Source organism: Convolutriloba macropyga, chromosome 10 (genome assembly GCF_964194025.1).
Source record: "Convolutriloba macropyga chromosome 10, txConMacr16.3, whole genome shotgun sequence".
In the NCBI taxonomy this organism is placed as follows: Eukaryota; Metazoa; Xenacoelomorpha; order Acoela; family Convolutidae; genus Convolutriloba; species Convolutriloba macropyga.
This window is the reverse complement of record NC_134477.1, coordinates 49273069-49296430: the sequence shown is the minus strand read 5'-3', so window position 1 is coordinate 49296430 and position 23362 is coordinate 49273069. Positions and strand designations below refer to the sequence as shown.

General features: G+C 35.7%; 1 protein-coding gene across 1 annotated transcript in view; it reads left to right on the top strand.

Annotated features, from left to right (window-relative positions):
- Positions 1–731: 731 nt before the first annotated feature.
- Positions 732–23362, top strand: part of LOC142348058 (uncharacterized) — a 45189-nt gene continuing 22558 nt past the window's right edge. Inside the window, exons 1-4 of the mRNA XM_075399225.1 lie at positions 732–4079; positions 4917–5149; positions 15623–16057; positions 21248–21426. Of these exons, the coding sequence (XP_075255340.1) occupies positions 732–4079; positions 4917–5149; positions 15623–16057; positions 21248–21426 (4195 nt within the window). The remainder of the gene's footprint in view (positions 4080–4916; positions 5150–15622; positions 16058–21247; positions 21427–23362) is intronic.

Here is a 23362-nt window from a genome sequence, read left to right as displayed (position 1 = left end):
GGAGCACAACACAAATGTTTCAAGCAACAAGAGGAAGCAACAGCAACAACCAGCCTCTGCCTTGTGTCTTCAACGACGGTAATCATCAGTTATTCCATTGCCCAACGTTTAAAGCAAAGACAGCAGACGAAAGACTATAAACAGTTTATCAGTTGAACCTTTGCAGAAATTGTTTGGGAGCGAACCATCGAGCCAACAACTGTTCTTCAATCTCTAATTGCAGGGAGCAAGGATGCGGACAACGACACAACACTATTTTTCACGGTGCCAACTGTAGATACGGACGAACACTGACCTCAGTTGTTCTACCAAACTCTCAATCGAACAACTCGAGAGGAAATGATAACTCATTTGCAGTCATCAGCAACAAAGATACAACCACAACAAAGGACACGACAGCAGCAATTAAAACAACGAATCTTCTCTATGTCATGCCAGTTATTTTACATAACAAGGAGAATAAAGTTCGCACATACGCCTTCATTGACCCAGGAAGCAGCTTGACAGTACTCCTCTCGAAGACAGCCGACGAACTACGCCTTCAGAAAGAAACACGTCAACAATTTGTCTTGGAGGGAGCCAACTGAACAGACACAAAATCGTGTTACACAACGTCAACAGAAATTCGAATTTGTAAGACGACGATCGCTACAACCTCAAACAGATATACGTTGTGGAAAACATCAATTTGCCAAAGCTGAGGGAGCACCCGGGAGACATTGCCAGAAGGTATGACCACCTTAGACAATATGCCAACCCTGGATAATCTCGAAGTCACAGTACTGATTGGACAGGACAACATTAACCATATCTCACCAGTCAGAGTGGAACAAGGACCATCATCAGCACCAAGCGCAAGTCTTTTCAAACTTGGTTGGACTATTTCTGGACCTCATACAGTATTGGATGACAGCAAAAAACAACACTCAATGCATCATACTGCTTTGTTTTGCAGCAATTGCCTTGAACAAGACAATGACCTCAACGAAGAAGTTTCTCATTGGTGGAAAGCAGAGACAATTCCATTGGAATCCAAAACCAAGTCTTATGATCCAGAAGTCTTGTTAGCCACCAAGATACTTAACACAACATGCGTGAGACAAGCAGATGGACGTTATGAAACGGGACTTCTCTGGAAAGACGACAGCAGTTTACCAGACAACCGGTCGCAAGCCTTGACTCATTTGAACCATCTTGTCAACAGACTACAGAAGAAACCTGAACAGTACAAGAAATACAATGAGGGCATTCAAGCAGACCCGGAAAAAGGTTACATTGCAAAAGTACCTTTACATAGACAGAAAGATACAGGATGGTACATACCACACTATGGTCTTGTCAGCCCAAACAAACCCGACAAGATACGAAGAATCTGCAATGCCAAAGCACCACAAAGCGGAACAAACCTCAATGACAAACTCTTAGCTGGACCTGACCTCCTCGGGAATATGCTTGGAATTTTGCTACGATTCCGACAGGGAGCCATCGCCATCACGGGAGACATCGAAGCGATGTTTATGCAAATCGGAGTACGACAACAGGACCGACGTTGTCTACGATTCATGTGGAGAAAACCCAACAGCTCAGAATTAGAGGTGTACGAATACCAACGACACATCTTTGGAGCCAGGGACTCACCAGTATGCGCAAATTTTGTTTTGCAACAGACAGCCAAAGACGACATCGAAGATCACCCAAATTCTCTAGAGATCATTCAACGGACATTCTATATGGATGACATGGTTTCATCTTTTAGCGACGCCATCACAGCTTTCACCACAGCCAAGGATGTCAAGGATACTGTGAAGAATGGTAAATTCAATCTGAAAAAATGGTGCAGCAACAGCCGTGAGTTTTGTGAGCAGATGCAAGATGATCTATGCAAACCAGTGGAGGAGCTCTTCAGTAAAGGTTTTCATCAAAGAGTACTTGGAGTTTACTGGAGCTTAGATGAAGACAAAATAATGTTCAAAGCAAAAGACAGAAGGAACCTGGACAGTAAAACTTGGACCCAACGCAAGTTTCTCTCTTTCGTGTCAAGTTTCTACAATCCTTTGAGAATCATATCGCCATTCCTCATCCGAGCCAAGATTCTACTGCAAGAGCTGTGGAAACATGGACTCGAATGGGACAAAGCTATCGGTGGAGACTATGGAAAGGCCATCAAAGATTGGGTACATGAAACGGAACAGATAGGTACGGTAGGGGTAAACAGGTTGGTAGGTGGTACAGCACTTGGGGACACAATGGAACTTCATGTATTCTGCGACGCATCATTGGAAGCAACAGCAGCAGTAGCATACATCAAGACAACCAAGAACCAAGAAATCACCACTCGTTTTCTCATGGGAAAAACAAGAGTGGCACCCTTACGTCAAACAACAATTCCCAGACTAGAACTGCAAGCAGCACTTTACGTGGCAAGATTGAAGAAAACAATTGAAGATGAAATGGATTTCAAGTTTGACAAAATCTTTCTGTGGAGTGACAGCACAACCGTTCTCAGTTGGATAAAGAACTTCAAATTGAAACACAAGATGTACATCGGAAACCGAATTGCCGATATAAGGGATCTCACAAACACCAATCAAGGGAACTACGTCAACACCAAGGACAACCCAGCAGATCAAGGAACGAGGGGACTAACAGCAACAGAAATGACAGAAAAATCTCTTTGGTTACAGGGACCACAGTTTCTTCTATCTTCTAGCGAAAACTCGACAACAGACGAACAACAACACGAAACTGCTTTCTTGAACAGCGCAGAACACAAGCCTCAGGGAACACGACGACAGCCAATTGACAAAGACCTAATTGATGCCAACAGGTTTAGCCAGTGGTTGAAACTAAGAGCCGTCATCATCAAAATGAAAAACCTCCGAAACAAAACGAGAACACGGGACCAGCAGATCATAGATGCAGAGAACTTTCTTTTCCGTCTATCTCAGCAACAATCATTCGACGAGGACATAAATCAACTAGCACACAACAAGCCAATTCAAAAACGGAGTAGATTGATTCAGTTGACACCTTCAATAGACGAAGATGGTATCCTTCGATCAAATAGCAGACTTGCCAACGCACCAGTTTCAACAGCAACAAAGAAGCTAATAATCTTAGACGGTAGGAACAGGATTATTCGTCTTTTTCTGGAACTGCAACACAACATCAATGGTCATGTTGGAGTTGAACAGCACATACACATCATTCTGCTGAACTTTTTTGTTCTTCAATGCAAAACAGTAATGAAGAAGATCTCGAACAGATGCTACGAATGCCGACGACAGAGACAACTCAACAGCCAGCCTCAGATGTCAGGTCTTCCGAGCTACCGATTCTCAGTCAAACCTGTAGCCTTCAAGGAAACCGGAGTAGACTTTTTTGGGCCATTCGAAATCTACAGCCAGATCAACACAGCCATGAAAGTATACTGTTGCTTATTCACCTGTCTGACGATACGAGCCGTTCATATCGAAGTGACCAGGAACTTGCAAAAAGAATCATGCATAAGGGCATTCCAACGATTCTTCAACCGACGAGGACTACCGGAAAGAATTCACAGCGACAACGCTTTATATTTCACCAGTACAGCAAAGACCTTCGAAGAAAGCAGCTTCACAACTACAGAGATACAGAAATATGCGGAATCGAAAAAGATTGCATGGAAATTTATTCCACCAGGAGCACCACATTTTGGCGGAACGTGGGAACGCCTCATTGGGATGAGCAAACGCCTGTTCTTCAATATCGCCGGATCTAGGAAACTCCAGGAAGACAGTTTCTCAACCCTTATTTGCCAAGTCGAAGCTCTACTCAACAGCAGACCTCTAACATCAGTCAGCAGTGACATACGCGATGTGGAAAGCCTGACACCAGGACATTTTTTGACAGGAATGACAACAGGACTGCCTTCAGATACTACAATTAGCAGCAACGACAGAGGGACAGGAAAACTGTGGAACAACGTCAACAGTATTATGAACGAGTTTTGGACACGCCTTTTAAAGGCATATCTGCCAACACTCAGACAACGTCGAAAATGGCATTCAACAGTAGATGGGATAGAAGTAGGGGGCAAGGTATGGATACTAGAAAACAACACACCCAGGGGTATTTGGCCGGTAGGTAGAGTACAAAAGGTAAATAAAGGTAAGGATAATGTGGTAAGGTCTTGCCTGGTTAAAACAACAAAAGGGGATTTTGTTAAACCGGCTATTAAACTTAGTTTGATTAGCGACAAATCAACATAAAGATTATCAATATTGAATGGAGAACAATAATTCAAACACAATTTGAAACAAATTTGATATCAGTTTTGGGTTTAGGGTAAAGTGAAAGATGAAAATGTTCAATTCAATGAATTAGCAATTCAAAGGGACTATTAGGTATTATTCAGGTACAATTAGGAATTTCAATAAGTAACTCACAAGGCAACTAAGATTAGCAAAACTTATCGTACTTTAGATAAATACATTCAAACGGGAAAATTTAGGTAGGTAGGTTTAACAGGAAGACAAAATCTGGATAGACATTAGGTAGGTTTTGGAATTCAAATGCACAATTAATTAGCTTATTGCAAAACAGCAGAGAGTTGAACCGACAGGATAAAAGTAGGTTGAATAGTTATATGACACTAAACAGCTTAGGTTAAACCAGACATCAGTGGTAAAAAGTATTACAAAACATTTGGTATTCCGACAAAACCCTAATTAGGGAAAAACAGTTAAAAGGTAGGCAACAGGTACAAAGTAGTGGTAGATTTAGGCACGTAGGGAACACGGGGAGCATCATTTTGTCAACCAGCATCTTTCAACGAGCAGAAAAGCAACAACAAGATTTCCAGACATCGATCAGTTTTTTGACATTCGCCAATCAGCCAATACAAAAGTTGATTCAGAACAAATAAATTGTAACAGTCAAACGCAATCAGCGCAAAAGCAATTCAACTTACCACCATACAATTCTTTCTTAAACACTACAAGCAGCACGTTGACAACCAGTACACAGACACAATCTACAGACAACACCGACGGAAGACATCAGCAGAAATTTCACAACAACAAACACTTCAGCAAGAATTACTTCAGAAGAAGCAACAGCATTTTTTGAACAGCAGTCAACACACTCATCAACAGCAGACATTATCAAAGTCAGGACAGACATACTTGTAGATATGGACGAGTCCATAACTTCAAGATCATCGTTTTATTGAGGACACAACTCATTACAACATTTCAACATAATCATCAGCAGATGAAGTAAGAAATACAGTTCAGCTACACAAAAGACACAACAGAGCAAAAGAAAACACGACGAGACGACAAAGAGCAACTTCAAACAGACGTCAACAACAACAACAGATCGACCACAAACTTTCTGATTTTTGGCGCCCAAAAATGGGGGCCCAGTGTACCAGGAGTGGCACGTGCTAAAAAACTGTAACTTTGAACACCAAGTCATAACGTTGATTATATAGATATAATTCAATGCTTAGGAAATGGATGACTTTTTCACGGTAGCAAAAAAAGATTTGTGAAGCAAATCTCAAGAAAGTTATAACTGTTGAAAATGAACAACAGTGGGCAAAGGGTAGCCCAGGCATATCGTGCCAAAGTAACTATAACTCAAGGGTCTTTTTTGAAACACCACCAACACTGGCGTCAGTGAAGCAAGCTGATTAGTTTGCTTCTCTGACGTCCGGCCGCAGCACCACCAACACTACACATTCAAAATTAACTGAAGGCGGTACACCGCACAACTACAAACCAACTTCTCCAGCAAAAAATGTAAGTTTTATCTTCATAATTGTTTGCGGATGTGGAAAGTCTTGACAAAATTTGTTGTTCGAAGGCTGCACAGTTGCATGACAGTTGCAACAGTTGCATACTGTTGCATTAATTAACAGTAAAGACATAAAAAATCAATTCATTTTGCAGAAAAGGCCTATGTTTACGTGATGTGTGGCTTGAATTTGTTTGTTTCGTATATCTTGCTTCTCATTTTTGACCTTGCTTCAGGTACAATCTTCAGTTCCTTTTGCTTTTTCAATTACTCTCGTACTGAAAAAGTTTTTTTTGGTTTTGTGTTATGTTCATTTCGTTGATAATTGCATTAGTATCTATCTTTAGTATTGTTCATGCCCCAATTTTTGTTATATTGCTATCATTATAGTTTTGTTTCGCAGTAACTACCTTGGTTGATACTGGTGAAAAGACAACAGCTTGGATTATCTTTTTGTTGAGTAAATTTGAATAAATTTCATTCACCTTCACGAGAATTATGTACAAAAAAGTTTCCGGAAAAGAACAAGTCTTTAATTCTTTTGGAACAAATAAGACTAAGAATTCTCACCTCGTCCATGATTGGTTAGTTTTGAAACATAGCAATAGAATAAACTTTTCACTTATTTTGAGAATTTTTGCCAAAAGTTTCTAGTTCTAAAGATTTTGTCAAAATAGCTTCCACTCTAAGAGAAGAATGCTTAAGTACAACATAAATAAGACACAATCTCTTCCGTCAAAGCCGAATAGGAGGAGATATAGAACTACAGAAAACTCTTTTTGTTTTATTCAAACCACGCAGAGACGTCCTACAATTAAAGACAATCAATGAACAGTTTTGGTTGGGATCTCATTTCGAAGACTGGCACAGGAAAGCAAATTTTGTTCCCCATGGTCATTTACTTGTTCTGTTGACTCCGAAAACAATGAATCTCTAAGATTTTGTAATAATTTTAATTTTTTTCAACACCCTCAACACCAAGTGAATCACCAACGTCACTAATTTTGTACCTAAAGCAAGCCACGAATTACATATTTGAAAGTTGGTCAGAAATTTTCCAGATTGCGTTTGAATAATTTTCCCATAGCTGTAGTACAACTTTTCTCCAAAATTGTCTCAAAGACTTTAACCAATTTCTAAATGATTATATTGTAAGTCTTCTAGGAGAAAGTTAAGAGAAAATATCTAAAATAAGGTGTTATGAAACTAGGAACAACATTTGTCTGTTTATTATAAAAAATTAGTCTGAGTAAAAGAAGAAAAACTATGAGCTCTCCAAAAGGAGATCAGTCTTATGGCTGTATTATTGCATTAATCATCTCTCATGAAACGGATCAGTTTGTTTTGGCTCGTTAACATCTCTGAAAAGAAACCCATGTCAACTTCAATGTTGGACGAAAGTGGCAAAAAACAAGATTTGGTCTAAAAAAATTGAACCTGTCTATAGAAAAAATTACGCTAAGACAGTCATCCAGCAACGAAGCCTTTATCAATCAAAATTTGAATTCACCTCGCATTGATATATTCTAATCTGTTAGATGGAAGAGACATAAACGCTTCCTTCGTCGATTTTCTGTACGCTCTGAAGAGGAAAATGTTGAATACCCTGATATATATATATATATATATATATATATATAATATATATATATATATATATATATATATATATATATATATACACATACATATACATACATACATATATATATATATATATACATATACAATTATATATATATATATATATATATATATATGTATATGTATATATATATATATATATATATATATATATATATATATATATGTATATATATATATATATATATATATGTATATATATATATATATATAAATATATATATATATATATATATATATATATATTACACAGTTCTTGACGCAGTTAGTTTGAATCCACATAAAATTATCAACAAACAATCCAGAAGCAAAGACCGAGGAAGCTGGATCCCTTCAGAAATCTCAAAAGAGCTATGCTACACAAGCTACACAGAATAGAAGGAGGGGCATCTGAATGTGGTTGTTCGAAAACTTTCAGAAAGCTAGTGGATCTTTAAAGAAGAAGGGTAGTAACTTTTTATACAGGAGGAGTTCTTTTTTAGTAAATTTCGACACAAAATTTGATTTTCAAATCACTACCTCTTTTTGCGAAGCGCATCAATGAGAGTTCATGTCTCAATGTACATTGATAAATTGCCAAACTTAATAAGCGCTTGAAGAGTTTGTTGGTATGTGTTGACGTCTTTTCTCGGGAGTCGAAGTTTTCTTCTGATGTTATAACTGCTTTTAGAGCGTTGATTGAGCAAGGTACTGAGTTCGGGAAAACTAAGTCAATTTGCAAGAATCGAAATTTTGTAAGGGCAAATTAATCAAAATCTGCTCTACATGAAGCCAAACCAAAGCTGCTGTATCAGAAACAGCTATTGGATCTTTGAAAAATTTTATTTATGGCTACAATAGGAAAACGGTGAAAAAACGTCAACAAAGTGGATATTTTTGTTAGCATTGTGAACACAAAGATTAAAAGATCTATATGTAAATCTCCCAAAAACGCGGAAAATTCAGTTCTTTTTTCAATTTACTACAAAAAAAATTTTCTATAAATGGGTACAAAAATCCACACTTTATTATTAGTGAAATTGTTCGACTTTCCAAAGGTGTTATGCTAAATTTAAAAAAGTCACAAGCATTAAGCCGAGCAAAATGATGAAAATAAGGCAGATTTTATGAACCTGAGCTTCCGATGAGTATCGTTTAGAGATGAATTGTTTCTTTGTAGATTTGGTTTCTAATGCGTCATTTGAATGTTTTTCAAATAACAAATTGAGTTCTTTTACTACAACCTTTCTTCCGGGACAAATAAACCTTGATAGAGATTGGGAGGTTGCAATAACAGAAACTTTTTATCCTTCCTCAGGCCAAATCTTCATGGAAGAAAAAAAATCTTCTATCTAGATGAGCAACACCAGAGGAAACATTCGAACTATTTCACTCTTGATCCAGGTGTAAATCTCTGGATCGCTGACACTGCAAACGAATTTAAACGAAAAAAATCACAAAATAGAAAAATGAAAAAACGCTAATCAAATTACACGTTAACAAAATTACACAGAAAATCTTTCAGTCTTGCTAGTGAAAAATCTTTAAAAATCCTTTTCAATGCAAACCTCTGTAATGTTTTTGAGTGCAAAGATTCTGTTTATGGGATGAATCTTTTATTGAGTGAAGCTCGTCCAAATTTGCCAGGTTCCCTGAAGACATTTTATGAACACATAACTTTTGAATATAGAGTGATATTGTTGAATAAAATTTTGTGGGTGATACAAACGCTGCTTTTTTACGCTACACTCCGTTTCAATCAAAGTTCACGAATGATTACAAATAATCAGGAAATGTATCCCAGGACTTCATTGGATAAAATCAGCATTGAATTTGCACTTAAAACAGATAGATGTGTCTATCTTGACATCAGAGATATACGCCTTCCATTCAAAGTTGCGCTAAAAAGGCAAGATTGTTTGACGATGCGCAAGAACTATCAACTTATCCGAAGCCTTAGTGCACACAATTGGGAGGACAGCATTTCCGTTTTGGAGGCGATATTTTGTCACAGCAGCAAAAACAGTGGGTGCTGATTTAGTTGGAATGGCTGCTCCTCAGGTTGGAAAGTTCTGACAGGAAAGAAGAAACTCAAAACTTATGCTGCTGATGTTGGAAAAAATTCTTTTGTAAACAGGTTACTTTTATCCCAGTACGTAATTGGACGAAATCAGCATTGAATTTCAATTTCGAGCAAATGGAAGTGTCTATCTTGATATAGGAGATATCCACCTTCTAAAAAAACAAAGATGCGCTTAAGAAGGGGAGCTTGTTTGACAATGCGCATGAACTATCAAATCGTTTTAAACCTGCAGTATAAAAAAAAATTTAGGAAGTTCGATCAAAAGTAATAACATTTTCTCTACGACTCTTATGATGAAAAGGTACCATTAATATCTGTTGGAAGAACAGAAACGGAACTAGAAAAATTTGTTTAGAAAAACTTCTCACAATCACTATGAGATTTGAAATTTTAAAAATTAGTTACTGATAAGGATTTACAAGTTTTGTGTGGATATGGATTGGGGATTTCCCAATTTTTTGTGAACATGGGTAAGGGACTCTTTGTGGTAGGTGATTCGAAATTTTAGTGCAAACAATTGAGAGGCCAGCAATTCCTTTTGAGGCAATATTTTGTCCCTGCAGCAAAAAGAGTGGGTGCTGATTTAATTGAAATGACTGCTCCTCAAGTGGGAAAGTTTTGACTGGAAAGCAGGAACTCAAATCTTTTGCTGCTGATGTTGAAAAAAACTTTCCGCAAACAGATAGGTGCTGGAATAAAAAAAATGCCGCATATTTTGTAGATCACCTCTAAAAAAGTCAGGGTAGTGAAACAATTGATATTTTTCAAACCCAAAAAGACGGCTAGATCAACAAAGAAAAGTTTTTTTTCAATATGGACACACTTTCAGGCAGTTTATCGCAACACTTAATTGCATGAAGTCATCATTGAAATTCAAATTGAATTAGATAGAAGTGACTATCTTGATATGAGAGATATGACTCTTCAAAACAAAGATGCGCTTAAAAGGGAAATGGTTAGACGATTTTATGAAAAAAGATGAACATGGAAAAGCAGCTTTGCGCATGAGTTTGAGAGATGATGATTTGAACTATCCAACTCACATCAACAATTAATTACACTCACTGTTCTCCAAACGTGAAATGTATCTGAACAATCAACAATATTACAAGTCAAATGGACTGAAGAACATTTTTTCAATGAAATTAATCCTTCAACAGGAAAAAAATGAATGCAATTTGGATTATCGTTGATTCAATTTTGGGAACAGTCCATTTATAGTCAATTTAACAGTCCATTTCGAGAGGAAGAAATTTCGCTAAGAAATGAAAGACTTACAACGGTAACCTGAATATTGGTATATTCAAATGTGAAAAATTAATACTTCCAAACTCAAAAGTTGGATTGAAATCGTCTGATGCAAAAATTTCACCAGATTTCTCTCATCCTCACGTTTTACATAAACTTCTTGGCTTTTCCTTTTTTACACAAAATATTATTGTTAATGATGTGTATCATCAGACTTTCGAATACCAGTTAACTCATCAACCTGCCTGCTGGACCAATATGGAAACAATTCACCGTACAAGTCTTGCTCCTTCAGGACAGAACCTGTTTGTTTTGTAAAAAGTGTTTAAAAATGCCCCGATAGCATTCACAGGAAGTTTTCGGAAAGTTTTTTACGATACCAGAAAAATGGGTTGCATGAATTTAGAATTTTTTGAGTAGGTACAGCGATAGTAATTGTTGATACAACTAATTACTGTAGGACTCACAAAAACATTGAGAACAATAAATTTCAACAAAGAAATTCCCGCTTTGCCTAATCATCTTTTTCAGAAACATTACATTTTTTAGTAAAATTTTAATTATATTGAGCTCAGCAGTGAACGTATTCGTTAAAAAATGTTTTTCTAAAAAACGAAAAAACGTGATAAAATTTGCGGCTCTAGAAAAAACAATGTCCATAGTGAAATTTGATCTGTTTAGTTTTTTTTGCAAAAAATTGTCTGAAATTTTGGGTTAAAGAAGTTTTTTTGTTCACTTTTTTTATGAGTTTTACATTAATGCAAATTGTAATTGAACACTTGTTGGTTATTTGTTTTCATCAGCTAGTTGCCATTCTATTGACCACATAACTTCTTGAAAAAGAAAAGGACGGAAACGGGCGAGAACTGAACAACTTTTTAAATCTATGTTCCGTTACTATTTTTCTGGTAGTTTTTTCAGTTATATTTCCAGCTCCCATAACATTTTTGTTGGTTGTAACGTTAGAAATCCGTGCAAGTGTGGTATTGAGAAAAAAAATCAACTGTTTGCCTTGAATAACAATCCCCTGAGACGGATTAATGAACGAATACCAGAGCTCAAGTTCCAGTATCTTGAATCTTTTTCACCACATTGTTTCAATAATTTTGCCCAAATACAGCTTTGCTGTCATCAACAATTATCTGAGCAGTAAAAAAGAAGAGCATTGGATAAAAATTTGTCAGACCAAGAGAAATTACTACTACGGGGATTCTCTAGCACGATATTTAAACACATTACAAATTTTTTAATGTAAGGTATTAAAGAATGATACACGAACCACTCCAAAAAAACGCTGAAATTGTGTGCATTTTATGCTATTGATGCGGCTTATCATCTTTTTTAAATTTTACAATGAAATTTGAACAAGTTTCGTGATTTGCATGCGTTGATTTTCATTGTTTTTTATATTTAAAAATGATTACTGTGGCATACACTAAGCTGAGGGCAAATAAATTTGTTATTAGTTTTAAACAATTGTTTCAATTTCTCAGAAGTCTACACAAGTTCTTCTTTTTATCGACTTTGTTATTCAACCAGTGTAATTGTCCCTCGGTTTTGAGTTATTCTTAATTTTTTTAAAATGAAATTGTTTGCGTGATTTTGCAGTTATATGTGCATAATTTATGTCTGCGATTTTTTACGGTTTCATTTTAATTTTTTGAAAAGTTTAACAATTTTTTTTCATTTATGAGCGCGCATAGACTAAGTAGAAGATAAGCTATAGTCATAGTTGATCAAAGCAATAGCAATAGGTGAAACCCATATCCTATTTCAATACAAAGACAATTCTTTCAAAAGTAGAAGAAAACAGGTTATAAATATCCCTGATACACAGGTACCGCCTTCTACCTCCTTTACCTAACCTCTACTACTGGAAGGGACGTTCAAAAATTGATCACTAACACATTAACGCGTTTATACTATTACTTTAAAAACGATATACTGTATATACCCCTTTTACACACACACATATGCACACTTTGTCATACACAAAAAATTAGAACTCATTAACTCAAAAATGAGAACTCGGCTAAATCTGATCTCAATACATCGGCGCTATTCCAAATCTCAAATCAAGGAAGCTATACCTAATCTCAATACAGGGGAGCAGTACTAATTCAATCACATGGAAGCTCTGCCTATTCCTAATACATTGGAGCTATACCTAATTATAATACATGGCGGTTATACATATTTTTAAAACAAGCCGGCTATACCAGCTCTTAATACATGGAAGCTACACCTAATCTTTGTAAATGATGGCTGCGCTAACTTAACCTAATACATTGAGGCGGCTATAACCAGTCATCGTAAATGTACTCGGCTATAACGTATCTTAACGTGCCATGAAAAACAATTCCCTGAGACGGATTAATGAACAAATACCAGAGCTCAAGTTACGGTGTAATGAATCTTTTCCACCACATTGTTTCAATAATTTTGCCCAAATACAGCTTTGCTGTCATCAACAATTATCTGAGCAGTAAAAAAGAAGAGCATTGGATAAAAATTGTTCAGACCTAGAGAAATTACTACTACGGGGATTCTCTAGCACGATATTTAAACACATTACAAATTTTTTAATGTAAGGTATCAAAAAATGATACACGAACCACTCCAATAAAACGCTGAAATTGTGTGCATTCTATGCTATTGATGCTGCTTATCATCTTTTTTAAATTTTACAAGGAAATTTGGACAAGTTTCGTGATTTTTTAATGTGTTGATTTTCATTGTTTTTTATATTTAAAAATGATTACTCTGGCATACACTAAGCTGATGGCAAATGAATGTGTTATCAGTTTTAAACAATCGTCCCAATTTCTCAGAAGTCTACGCAAGTTCTTTTTATCGACTTTGTTATTCAACCAGTCTAATTGTCCCTCGGTTTTGTTATTCTTATTTTTTTTAAATGAATTTGTTTGCGTGATTTTGCAGTTTTATGTGCATAATTTATGTCTGTGATTTTTTACGGATTCATTTTATTTTTTTGAAAAGTTAAACAATTTTTTTTTCATTTATGAGCGCGCATAGACTAAATAGAAGATAAGATATAGTCATAGCTGATATAAGCAATAGCAATAGGTGAAACCCATATCCTATTTCAATACAAAGACACTTCTTTCAAAAGTTGAAAAAAAACAGGCTATAAGTATCCCTGATACACAGGTACCGCCTTCTACCTCCCTTACCTAACCTCTACTACTGGAAGGGACATTCAAAAATTGATCACTAACACATTAACGCGTGTATACTATTACTTTACAAACGATATACTATATATACTCCTTTTACACACGCACACACGCACACGTTGTCATACACAAAAATTAGAACTCATTAACTCAAAAATGAGAACTCGGCTTAATCTGATCTCAATACATGGGCACTATTCCAAATCTCAAATCAAGGAAGCTATACCTGATCTTAGTACAGGGGAGCAATACTAATTCAATCACATGAAGCTCTGCCTATTCCCAATACATTGGAGCTATACCTAATTTTAATACATGGCGGTTTTACATATTTTTAAAACATGCCAGCTATACCTGCTCTTAATACATGGAAGCTACAACTAATCTTTGTACATGACGGCTGCGATAACTTATCCTAATACATTGAGGCGCCTATAACCAGTCTTAGTAAATGTACTCGGCTATAACGTATCTTAATACATGTAGTAAGATAAACACAAACTTAAAAAATGTAGTCGATGCGAGATTCTGTAGCCTATCTTAATACATAGAGGGAGACACTAATCGGGAAAGTTACGCTAAATCCTATTTTAAAATTTTAATAGATGGGGATAAACACTCCCCCCTCTCAGGTGACCGTACTTAAATTTGAAGTTATGTAAGAAAATGATAATTGTGTAAACTTTTGTATGCCAACGATGAACTAGCTCACTAACTCATTACAAACTGGTCGTGGATATCGTGTTTCAATGAATTTTCAGAGTTTTGCTGACGTGGCTCTACCAGTATAGTGAATTAAGATTACTCTAAATGCTAGTTTGAGTTTTGTTTCATCTAATCTACGTTGTTCACGTTCTGATGGTAGTCATAACCAAAATAAGTTGCCAAATCGTGAAAAAAGTTAGTGAGCATTAATTGAACGTTACCTTAAATATTAGTTGTCATTCCAGCCTAATACTAAGGCTGAATTCGTCCAAGAATATGTTTCCGTATTCTATTAGTTTTTCTCCGACATATAAGAAAAATGCTTATTAATATTTTCATCTGTTGTTTGAGGTGACGTCTTAACAAATAGACGTACCAAAATGTAGAATTTTCAATGTATCTGATTGATTGAGAATTTTAAAACATTGTACCTCTATGCGTTCAATTAGCCTAAATATTGGACATAGACTAAGATTAAGTTGATTACCACATATGGCCATGCCTCAGCGGCCCGTGGGACTTAATATGAATCTATCACAACCAAAAGTGAGACCAGTATCTCCCAATTTTTCTCTTTCGGCTTATCGCGATTTCTGTGCAATTTTACCGTAATGTTCATATCCTATTTTAAACAATGGAGAATTTTTTGAGCAATCAGCCAATCAGAAAACAATATTCCCATTATCTCAATTGTGAGTGGCCAGTAATAAAATTTCTTTACTTTGGTATGTCTGCCATTTTCACTAACGCCGTTGTTTGAGGTTATAATTTGATCTCTTAGCAGGTTCAAAAAGTTTTGGATGTCTACCTTTGCTCATCGAATTATGTTTTTCAAGGTTTCAACAGAATGGGAAAACCGAATGGAAGAGAAGAATTCGAGATGCCTTCCAGAAAGCCCAAATCATTTTTGCTCATTGCCTAATGACAACGCCCCACTGTTTTTCGAGAGAAAATTTCTGAATAATGCTACCATATTTTTCTTCAGTGATATCAGCTACAATTCTGCAGGTTTCGAATTTTCTTTTATTAAAGGTCGAGACCTCAATGCAACAGAAATAAATTTGATAGAGAGTAGAAATGATACCTGTCCGGGTTATCGAGACACCTGGGACACTTCCCACAAAACTGACAATGGAAGCCGAGGAAAGCGTTCCATTAAATACAAACAGTCGAATAATGACTCAGTAGACGAGTCGATTCCATTCAGTTACTTTGATGTCTACCAAAACTCTGTACGTGACGATTTTGCTGATTTTCAGCAAACGGTTTTTTTCGATCAGCACACAATTAGACAGTATGGTAATCAGAAAAGCGACTTTATTGTTCAGTGTTCGTTTGACAATGAAAATTGCGGGCTCGACAACTTTTTGGAAATCGAAGACCCGACCTACGGAAAATGTTTTACATTCAACTCGCAGATGTCAGTTCTTGCACAAAAAATTCCGTGCATTTCAAAAGTTTCAAAAGTTAATTGCGTCAGGAATTTTGTAATGCACTTGAGTGCCAAATCTGTCCCGGCTCAATGTTTTTGTCAAAAAAATTAATAAGAATTGCAGTGAAAAACGGTGAAAAGAAAAAAAATAATAGTTAAGTCTTATTGCAACCTTTTCTGATGAACGCTTTGAAAATCGTATTTTTTTTGTAAAATTTGCGGATCATAGCGGCGAATTTTTGAAAGACCTGCGGTGAATATTTTATTTTCCTGCGTGTCAACCACTTCTCCTTCTGCGCCATCTGTAACATAATGCACTAAATTTTCTGGTAGAGCAAATCAGAATCCATAGAATTCAAATAAAACATCTGTGTTTAAATTTTGTAGGATTAGCAGTTTTTGGCGGTCAATTTTTTGGTCGCTTAAGCCATGAAAAAAAATAAGCGCTACTAAAAGGAAGCGGTGAAAATTTTTTTACACTTTTGCCTGTTTTTAGTTAAAAATCTGAATGACATATTAAACGTTTTTAAAGATTCAGTTATTTAAACCATACTCACTGTCTTGAAATAATCATGAGAAGCTGTTAATTGAAATAGGCCAAACAGACGATTTATTAGGTTTAAAGCCAAACATGCCAGGTGGAAGAAACTCAACATAACTTTTTTAAGAAACCGAAGAAACTGAAGGTTTTTTCGGTTCAAAACAAAGCATACCGGCGAATCGGTGATAAAACTAAACATGCCGACTGTTTTTTTTACGTTTACATGCGACGATTGCTAAATAGGGTTGAAGTTGAACGATTCAGAAGAAGACAATTTTGCAACAGCGGTGAAAGTAGTAATCAGCGTTTTGTAACTGCTATTTCACAATAAAAACCTAGTTTTGATTTGGTACTGTACGAGTTTTCCGTAATCTGAAAGTTCCGATTTTCGTCACTAAGGATTTTTGGGTTTTTCACAAAGAGAGAAAATTCTCACAGAGTGCTCTATAAAGTTCCCAGAGACATTTTAAGCAAAGCTTGTTTTTTAAAAGAAAAACCTATAAACAGTAAGTGCCATAAACTCAGCGGATACACATGTAAACTATTCAGGATTTAGCATACCAACAACAAAAATTATTTTTGCTTGAGTGCCAAATCTGTCCCGGCTCAAGGTTTTTGTCAAAAAAATTAATAAGAATTGCAGTGAAAAACGGTGAAAAGAAAAAAAATAATAGTTAAGTCTTATTGCAACCTTTTCTGATGAACGCTTTGAAAATCGTATTTTTTTTGTAAAATTTGCGGATCATAGCGGCGAATTTTTGAAAGACCTGCGGTGAATATTTTATTTTCCTGCGTGTCAACCACTTCTCCTTCTGCGCCATCTGTAACATAATGCACTAAATTTTCTGGTAGAGTAAATCAGAATCCATAGAATTCAAATAAAACATCTGTGTTTAAATTTTGTAGGATTAGCAGTTTTTGGCGGTCAATTTTTGGTCGCTTAAGCCATGAAAAAAAATAAGCGCTACTAAAAGGAAGCGGTGAAAATTTTTTTACACTTTTGCCTGTTTTTAGTTAAAAATCTGAATGACATATTAAACGTTTTTAAAGATTCAGTTATTTAAACCATACTCACTGTCTTGAAATAATCATGAGAAGCTGTTAATTGAAATAGGCCAAACAGACGATTTATTAGGTTTAAAGCCAAACATGCCAGGTGGAAGAAACTCAACATAGCTTATTTAAGAAACCGAAGAAACTGAAGGTTTTTTCGGTTCAAAACAAAGCATAACGGCGAATCGGTGATAAAACTAAACATGCCGACTGTTTTTTTTACGTTTACATGCGACGATTGCTAAATAGGGTTGAAGTTGAACGATTCAGAAGAAGACAATTTTGCAACAGCGGTGAAAGTAGTAATCAGCGTTTTGTAACTGCTATTTCACAATAAAAACCTAGTTTTGATTTGGTACTGTACGAGTTTTCCGTAATCTGAAAGTTCCGATTTTCGTCACTAAGGATCTTTGGGTTTTTCACAAAGAGAGAAAATTCTCACAGAGTGCTCTATAAAGTTCCCAGAGACATTTTAAGCAAAGCTTGTTTTTTAAAAGAAAAACCTATAAACAGTAAGTGCCATAAACTCAGCGGATACACATGTAAACTATTCAGGATTTAGCATACCAACAACAAAAATTATTTTTGCTTCCACTGACCATGCCAACTCCCGACAAAAATAGCCGATGCCATATACCAAATTTTTGATTGTTCAAATACTTAACATTTTCAGGAAAAAGTTTAAAGTGACAAAGTTTGCAGTAAAGTAGTTTCATCGGAGTGTTTTTTTATTTTTTGGTTTAATAATTTGATGAATAATTTACTGTAGAATCAAACAAATCTTTTTCCCATTTTACTTTCTAACGCAATTTGGGCTGCCGTTTACTTATGATGAATTTCACAAAACGCCTCATTTGTAAAAATTACTGTAATGCTTTCTCCTAAAGCTACTTGTGCTTCTGGAACTTCGGTTTATCTCCGCTGTACTTCATATAAGCATCTTGAAGTCAAGTTGAGAGTTGTCGCTGTCAATTTTGCATTCAATATCTATATGGAAAAATGTATACCTTATTTGTTTCAAAAACTTTGAAAATGTTTTTCAAACATAACCCACCCCTGATACATCTGGTTTCCATATTGAAATCCAGACGGCTAGTTGGATATTAATGACGAACTAATTGACAGGAAGTGCATGCTGAAGTAAATTCAAGAGCTGACATTAATACCCCCAGGTTGCCGTCACTGCCGAAATCAAATATGTCCAGATGGGGAGTTGTGTGCTCAAAGTTACGTAGTCTGACAACATCGAAAAACGAAAGACTTTAATGTAAACATTTCTATATTAAAAAGTCGGGACATGAATGCAAAATCTTTTTAACCTTGTTAATGAATTACTTCTACTCTGATGATTCGTAACACTTTTACACAATGGTGTCGACTTAAATGGCAAACGTCATTGCAGAAAACTGAAGCTCACTTAATTGAAAAATAAATCGCGAAGTGTCAAATGCGAAAGAATTGCACTCAGTGTTTTGCGTTGCATTAAAAAACATTCAAGTCTTTATATATAGGTAGCAGCTGAAGTACAGAAAAATAATTTCGTGCTTTACAGGCCAAAGGGCATCATGTTCAATCAAAAAATTTTTTGACGTGAAAGTTTTAAAGCATCTCAATCAGGGTTTTGACAAACCCAACCAATAGTCAATAAAATTACTAAACAAGAATTTCTATGCAATTCAAAATGTTTAACAATAAGCCTAGCCTATCATCACTAGTGAAACAACTGAAAAAACGTGAAGCAAACGAAACGTTGACAAAATAGGCATCAAACACAAGAATCTAAATGCCACGTAAGGTTTTACATGAAAAAATGTATTAATGCTATCTCCGTTATAATTCCCTTAATATACAGGTATTCTAGATTACTAACCCGCATAGACCTACTCTGATTTTCGACAAAAGTGGATCTGGAGACACAGTTGCCTCGGCTTCTAAAACACCAGTTCTAAAAACAAATTGGTAGGAGAAGGCTATGCTGAAATCAAATTGATCATGAAAAGATTTCATCTTGTTTTAGCTCAACACAAACTTCGGGTACTCCCTTTTACCTCAATCCAAACTTTGCTGCTGAACAATAGCGTGAGTAAAGTTTGAAAGTCGACCTTAGTCATGGGTTGAAGAACGCCCTTTGCATGAGTCTGTTTTTGCGGAGAATTAAGTTTTCTCCCACTAATTCTCTTCGCACTTTAATCTTGCATACTCGTTGATCTCTCGCCTTTCATGGGAGCCACTAATCCGACGGAAGTTTATTTTTTAAATAATTTTTCAAAACTGTTAACCTAAAAGTTCCTAATTGAAGCTCCAAATTAAATAAAAAGATGAAGCTATTAACTAAAATGTTGTTTGAATCGGCTGTAAAATTTTACACGCATTAGAGCAATCATTTTTGAAAGCAGTATTTTTTGGTTATCATATAAATTTTGATTATCAAAACTGTCTGCTGTTAAAAATTGTTAAAACTTTTACAAGCATTGCAAATTTTTGTTCAAAACTGTACGGAGAAAAAAAAGAATTTACAATTATTTTACCATTAATTAACCAGTTTATGATCTGTGATTGTTGATTCCATCTATGAGTGTATTCGAATGGCTCAAAAAAGAATCCTCGACTTTTTTTAAAAACAAAATTATAATGCAGGAGAAGCAACGTTTTTGACGTTTACTGGCAAAATGTTGAACGAGCTAATACTTTGCTCATTGTCAAAGAATGTATTTTTTTATCGCTCTATACTAAATTTATTAGCAGTTGTTAGCAGTTTTCCTCATGTGTATTTTTTACTGCAGTTTCTCGCATATCCAACAGTTTCTCTGTTAATTTTCTTTTTCTTCTGACACCTTATCAGTTTGTCTGCACGTAAACAAGACAAACAAAAGATTCCAGGAAATCTTGAAGACTCTGAGCTATATTCCTAGAGTTCCATTTAGTCTTGAAGAAAATGATTCACCAAAGCTGTGAAGAAAAAATGAATTCATTGTGCAAAAAGCTGTCCTTAAGATTGTGGGCCCATTTAAAATATTTGCTGTTCAAATCCTTTACCCTATAATGAAAGAATTTTCGTTCAAAGTTTCATGGTGTTTTAGCAATCCCGTACCGAACTCCAAGTGTAAATCAGTAGTGGGCAATTGTAAATGCAAGTCCCCCAAGTAATAAAAATTGCTCGCGTTTTCGCTCACAATTTGCTTCTTTCAAGTGTATTACAACGGCGCAAAACACAACGCTTCAATAGTCACGGTGGAGCATTAAGAAGGACAAACATCTCGGGAGATGAATATCGTGGGTTCGATCCCCGCACCTACTTTTTTTCGCACTTGGATTAAGACTTGCCAAGTCTTGGCCATGTCTGACAAGTCTTAAATGTGTTATGATGATAGCTGTGAATCAGTACTGATATCTAGACTTGGAATTAGACTTGCCCAGGACTGATATTGGCATGGCGTTAAGTACGGGATTCGAAATCAAAATGTCACTAAAAGGTTTTATGGTTTTTGTAGAGACGTCAAATCAACCTTTTTTTGAATACAATTCAGGTAATTAATTGTATTACATCTTCTTCAAGAACTTACGTTTGAATATTTGAAATGAAGGCATGCCTCTGTTCACAATACAAGTCGTACTGGGAAAAAGTTTGGACTGAAATTAACGCTTTTTGTTGATTCGGAAGAATATCTAGGCTTGTTGGCGCAAAACACTGGAGCCCGTGTTTCCATACACGACCCAAAAAGTCAACCAATTATGGAAACTCAAAGCATTTCCGTTTCTGTTGGTGAAGCAACTTTTCTTTCCTTAAAACTTCAACATGTTAATCGCCTGGGCTCAAAATATAGTTCTTGTAACATGAATTGGACGACAGATTTAGTGCTGAGTGACGAATTTAAGTTGAAAGATTACACTACGGAAAAGTGTGTACAGCTTTGCATCTTAAATAACCTCCTCGAGAAGTGTGGTTGTATTGATTCTTACGATTTCAACTTTAGCTCTAACAGAACATTGCTCGGAAAAATGAAAAATGGGCAGTTTGTTTTGTGTTCGCACACAGATAAAGAAGCCAGAATGTGTCGGAAACAAGTTTACGATGACTTCACTAACATGAAAATTAGGTGTCCATTTTGCTTACCTCCATGTTCTTCTAGAGAATTTCTCTACTCCGTTTCAAGGTCGCACTGGCCATCAATTGAGTATGGACCTTACTTTGTGTCAAAACTCTTCAAACAGAAGTCAGGACGTCTTGTCGCGTTTGCCCGGAAATTTGCAAATAGCACAAAAGATTTTGACAGATTGATCAAAGAGGACGTTCGTGAAAACTTCGTGAGATTGGAAGTGTTTTACAATTCTCTCAGATTTCGTAGTTTGAAGGAAACAGCCTCATATGAGTTCTTGGATCTTCTTAGTGATTTCGGAGGGAACATCAGCCTGTGGCTTGGATGGAGTATTTTTGCTCTCTTTGAATTGATCATCTTCTTCTTTCACTTGTTCCAGGCACTTTATATAAACTACTGGGACTGAAATTATCCTGATTGTGTTTGTAATAGTGTCATTCTCTTCTTTAAAAAATGAATACCTATGTTCTAATTTTACCCATATCAAATTATAGTCATGAAGTAATGAAGAAACATAGATTTCAAAAGACTCTGTTGACCATCTGCTTCCGTGAAAATTAATAATCAAACCCAATTCATTGAACCTTATTGTTCGTTAATTTCATTTGTGTTGGTTTGTGATTAGTGTGTATGTATGTTTATATCCCGGCTGTGATAGCGTATGAAATATCAGTTGTACAATGAAGTTAATACAGTTTTGCAGCCCTTTTGGCATACGTGATCAATTTAAGCATATTTGATGACTTGAAATTATATAAAGAGCGAGACAACAAAATTGTGCAGGAACATGATTAAACTGCCCTTTTGCATCATAAATTTCAAATTTTCAAATCAAAATGCAACTACTCAGGGCAATTTATGAAAATTTCCAATTTTGGCTACAACTATACCAATTCATTTGTTAGAAGTGACCTAAAACAATCCGAGAAGGCCGTTGGTGAGTTTAGTCGAGAAATAAAAAAATATTTCCCACCCATATTTTCCAACCATATAATAATACTAGACAGCTAATTTTGTATAAACAACATGAAAAACAAAACAGTTCAAAACTTTAAAGCTCGTGTTGGAGTTGGATGATACGGACAAGTCATTCGGCTATGTTCATAGATTAAGAGTGAACATCAACCAGTTTTGAACAATTTTATCCTCGTATTTTTATTGTGAACAAGTTTTCAGAGTATCTTAAAGACAAAGGATAATATTTCCCACATAATGGTTTTTGATTAGCGGGATCGCGAAAGGTTAAAAACACCTCTAAGCATGCAATCCTACAGACTTTGGTCTTTTCTGCCCTAGTCGATACAGGATGTTAACCTTGCAAGATCTTGCAAGATTCTTGCCAAAAGATGTTAATCTTGCAAGATCTTGCAAAAGTATCTAAATATTGCAAGATCTTGAAAGATCTTGCAATATTACTGCACGATTAACATCGTCTTGCAAGATCTTGCAAGATTAGCATCGAAGATCTTGCCTAATTAATCATTAGTTAGTCGTGCCAGGAAGACCCCTTAAAACGAGTGTAGCAGTAGTAGTAGTACTAGTATTAGTAGTTGTTGGACAGAAAGTTTCATATGTACATTACCAGTGATAACGCATCAAAAT